At 36.9% G+C, this 3382-nt stretch overlaps 1 protein-coding gene across 1 annotated transcript; it reads left to right on the top strand.

Annotated features, from left to right (window-relative positions):
- The first annotated feature begins 1661 nt into the window (after nt 1–1661).
- Or5p4 (olfactory receptor family 5 subfamily P member 4) lies at nt 1662–2600 on the top strand. The gene is given in 1 exon segment (NM_001000216.1): nt 1662–2600. A coding segment is annotated over 1 exon segment (939 nt).
- The last annotated feature ends 782 nt before the right edge of the window (nt 2601–3382 follow it).

The raw sequence follows: 3382 nt of genomic DNA on the forward strand, positions 1-3382 counted from the left end.
ACTTAAAAGTGACTTTACTGTACAGTAACAATTCCTTGGAGCCCCTCTTGGGTGTTGTGGTAGATATGTCACTGACTTAGACACACGGCTTTTCAAGGATACAGGAATACTTAAATTTCCTAAGTGTTGCAGAAGTAACTATTAGTTTTAAGGAAAGTGTAGGAGATTGACACATTTTTGCTATCTCTTTAGAGTTTGAACAGTGGTCAGTGTCTTTATTCCCACAAACACAGGAATCTAGTGTGGTATGTATGTTCTGTTTTGTACAGGCAGGGAACAGGAGGTTAAAAGTCCTTGTCATTTGTCTGTTTCTGTTCAGTAGGGTACAAATATGTCCTCGGTTTGTGTGGCTCCTTACTTCATTGTATTTCTGTATATAGTTTAGTCCTTTTTACCCCAGGCATCCACATCCTACCTCGAAACAATCTTTTATACATTTATTTTCTTTAAGAAAGTTTGTCTCTGCTATGGTTCTTTCTCTAGAAGCGGTTAATTGAGAAATTGTGACTCATAGTACTAGAGAAACTTTGGCCTAATACAACTTGATAACTTTGAATTCAACCACCAGTGTGTGTGTGTGTGTGTGTGTGTGTGTGTGTGTGTGTGTGTGTGTTTGTATTTGTGACACCTATATATGTACTGTTTCTTACATCTCAGATAGAAATTTTAAAAGAAAAAGCAAATAATTGTGAGGAATCTATTGGACTTCAGAGTTTTGGAAATGGGTGAATAGGACTAACAGTCTCTCTATCCTTGTTTATGCTCTTGAAGGAAGGCCCATTATTCTTATGCTAATTGAAATCCTAATCACCCTTTCATTATAATTTGCCAATTTTGCAGCTTCCCATTCTATCCAGATTTCTCTAACTCCATTGCCCTATGCCAGATGCACATTCTTTTCTTTCCTGACCGCTGCATTTTAGACATAAAACTTGCCTAATGCAAGCTCCCAGATACTTCTGTTCATTTATTTGATGCTGATGTATAGCAATATATAGACTCTTATTACTTCTTACATTCCTGTAAGGGTAAAGGAGTGGAGGAGAGTCATGGGACATTTTGTAAAATGTCTAGTAAGTTTATATCAGAGTGATAATAAAAATTGTGATGAGACTGTCTATTTTGAACGTAGACAACATCTAGCTCTTGGTACTGATTTTGTTTTTATGAATAAGACATTGGGTTATTCTATTCTAGCATGCCATTTTAAAAAAGATGTTCAACCTAGTTCCATTATTATTAGCAAGACAATTACACAAAAGAAGGTTGCGTTTACTGAAGAGAGCACTGAGGCAGAGGCATATTTGTGATGGGAATAGGAGGAACAAGAGTCACATCTGGCATAAATATTTATTAGTCACAGTTGGTGCTGTTAAAATTAATGTCACTATGGATTACTCATGTATATATTTCCTATACATACCTTGACAAAACTTGTTTTTTTTTCACATGCAAGTAGGATCTTCATAGTTGGATCCTAAAGTAATGACTTTTCTATTATAATATCTTAATGGAATTTAAAACAAAATTACAAAACATTCTATGACTAAGACAAAATTGACATTTTAAAATGAATTTATAAGACTATATTTAGAACAGGGTTATTTCAGAGAGTGACTCTTCTCTGGTTCTGGTTCCAGTAGGCACCATTGAGTGAATGAATGGAGACTGAAAATGACACCATGGTGACAGAATTCATTATTTTGGGACTAACCGATAGCGCTACACTACGCGCTATCTTATTTGTGTTCTTTCTACCAGTTTATATAGTGACTGTAGTGGGAAATATCAGTATAATCCTCCTAATTCGGAGCAGTCCTCAGCTTCACACCCCCATGTACCTGTTTCTCAGCCATCTAGCCTTTGTGGACATTGGCTACTCCACATCGGTCACACCTATCATGCTCATCAGTTTCTTAAGAGAAGAAACTACTATCCCACTTGCTGGCTGTGCAGCCCAGCTTGGCTCTGATGTAGCTTTTGGAACTACAGAGTGCTTCCTGCTGGCCACCATGGCTTATGATCGCTATGTGGCCATCTGCTCACCCCTGTTGTACTCCACTCAAATGTCCCCATCAATCTGCTGCTTCCTGCTGGGGGCATCATACTTGGGTGGATGCATGAATGCTTCATCGTTCACAGGCTGTTTTGTGAACCTAAACTTCTGTGGCCCAAACAAAATCAACCATTTTTTCTGTGACCTCTTCCCACTTGTGAAACTTTCTTGTGGTCATGCTTATATTGCTGAAATATCTCCATCCATCTCTTCTGCATCCGTCCTTGTGAGCACGCTCTCTACCATCATTGTGTCTTACATTTATATCCTGCACTCAATCCTAAGGATGCGCTCTGCTGAGGGAAGGAACAAGGCTTTTTCCACCTGTACATCCCACCTCACTGCAGTCACTTTGTTTTATGGGACAGTTCTGTTTGTGTATGTGATGCCCAAGTCCAGCTATTCAGCTGACCAAGTCAAAGTGGCCTCTGTGGTCTACACAGTGGTGATTCCCATGTTGAACCCTCTTATTTATAGTCTGAGGAACAAGGAGGTAAAGGAGGCTATGAAAAAATTAATGGCCAGAACACATTGGTTCCTTTGAAGTAAATCAGGAAAAAATATGGATAATAAAATCAGTAGTTTGAGGAATATCAGTGCTTGATATTTTCATGTTATTTATCCTAAACTCTTTCATAGCTAGAAGCTACTATAAATACAGAAATTTGACCTCTTCCCACCTGTGAAATTCTCTTGTGGCCATCCTTATATTGCTGAAATATCTACATCCATTTCTCTTGCATTTTATTTGTGTTTCTTTCTACAGTTTATACAGTGATTATAGTGGGAAATAACAGTATAATCCTCTTAATTAGAAGAAACCTGCAGCTTCACACTCCCACATATCTGTTCTTCAGCTATCTAGCTTTTGTGGACACTGTCTACTCCACATCAGTCACACTCATCATGGTCATCCATTTCTTAAGAGAAAAAAAACTACCTGATTAATATTCTCTGATTAATACTCTCACTGGTTATTTTCATTTAAAAGTTAAAAGGTGCCATTTACATTGATCTCTGCTTTGTTCAAGTGAAATGTGGGTTTTTAAAAGGTAAGACTAGTTCACAAGATAGTTTACAACTTTGACTATTCCTTATTGGCCAATTTTGCAATGTTACTTAAATAGATATATTTCAAGGATCAAATGTCTTTCAATCTCCTATTTAAAATAACATTTGGGAATGAAATTTTTAATAGATCCATAAGAAATTTTATGCCTTTAAGTTTGGGATTTACTAACCTTTAAAGGTTTTTCCTTTACATGATAAATGACTTCAAGAAACAATGAAGATCATGTCCCGGGAAAAAATGTTTATTTTTCTTTA

The sequence above is a fragment of the Rattus norvegicus genome, chromosome 1 (assembly GCF_021556685.1).
Source record: "Rattus norvegicus strain SHRSP/BbbUtx chromosome 1, alternate assembly SHRSP_T2T, whole genome shotgun sequence".
NCBI classification, from domain to species: Eukaryota; Metazoa; Chordata; class Mammalia; order Rodentia; family Muridae; genus Rattus; species Rattus norvegicus.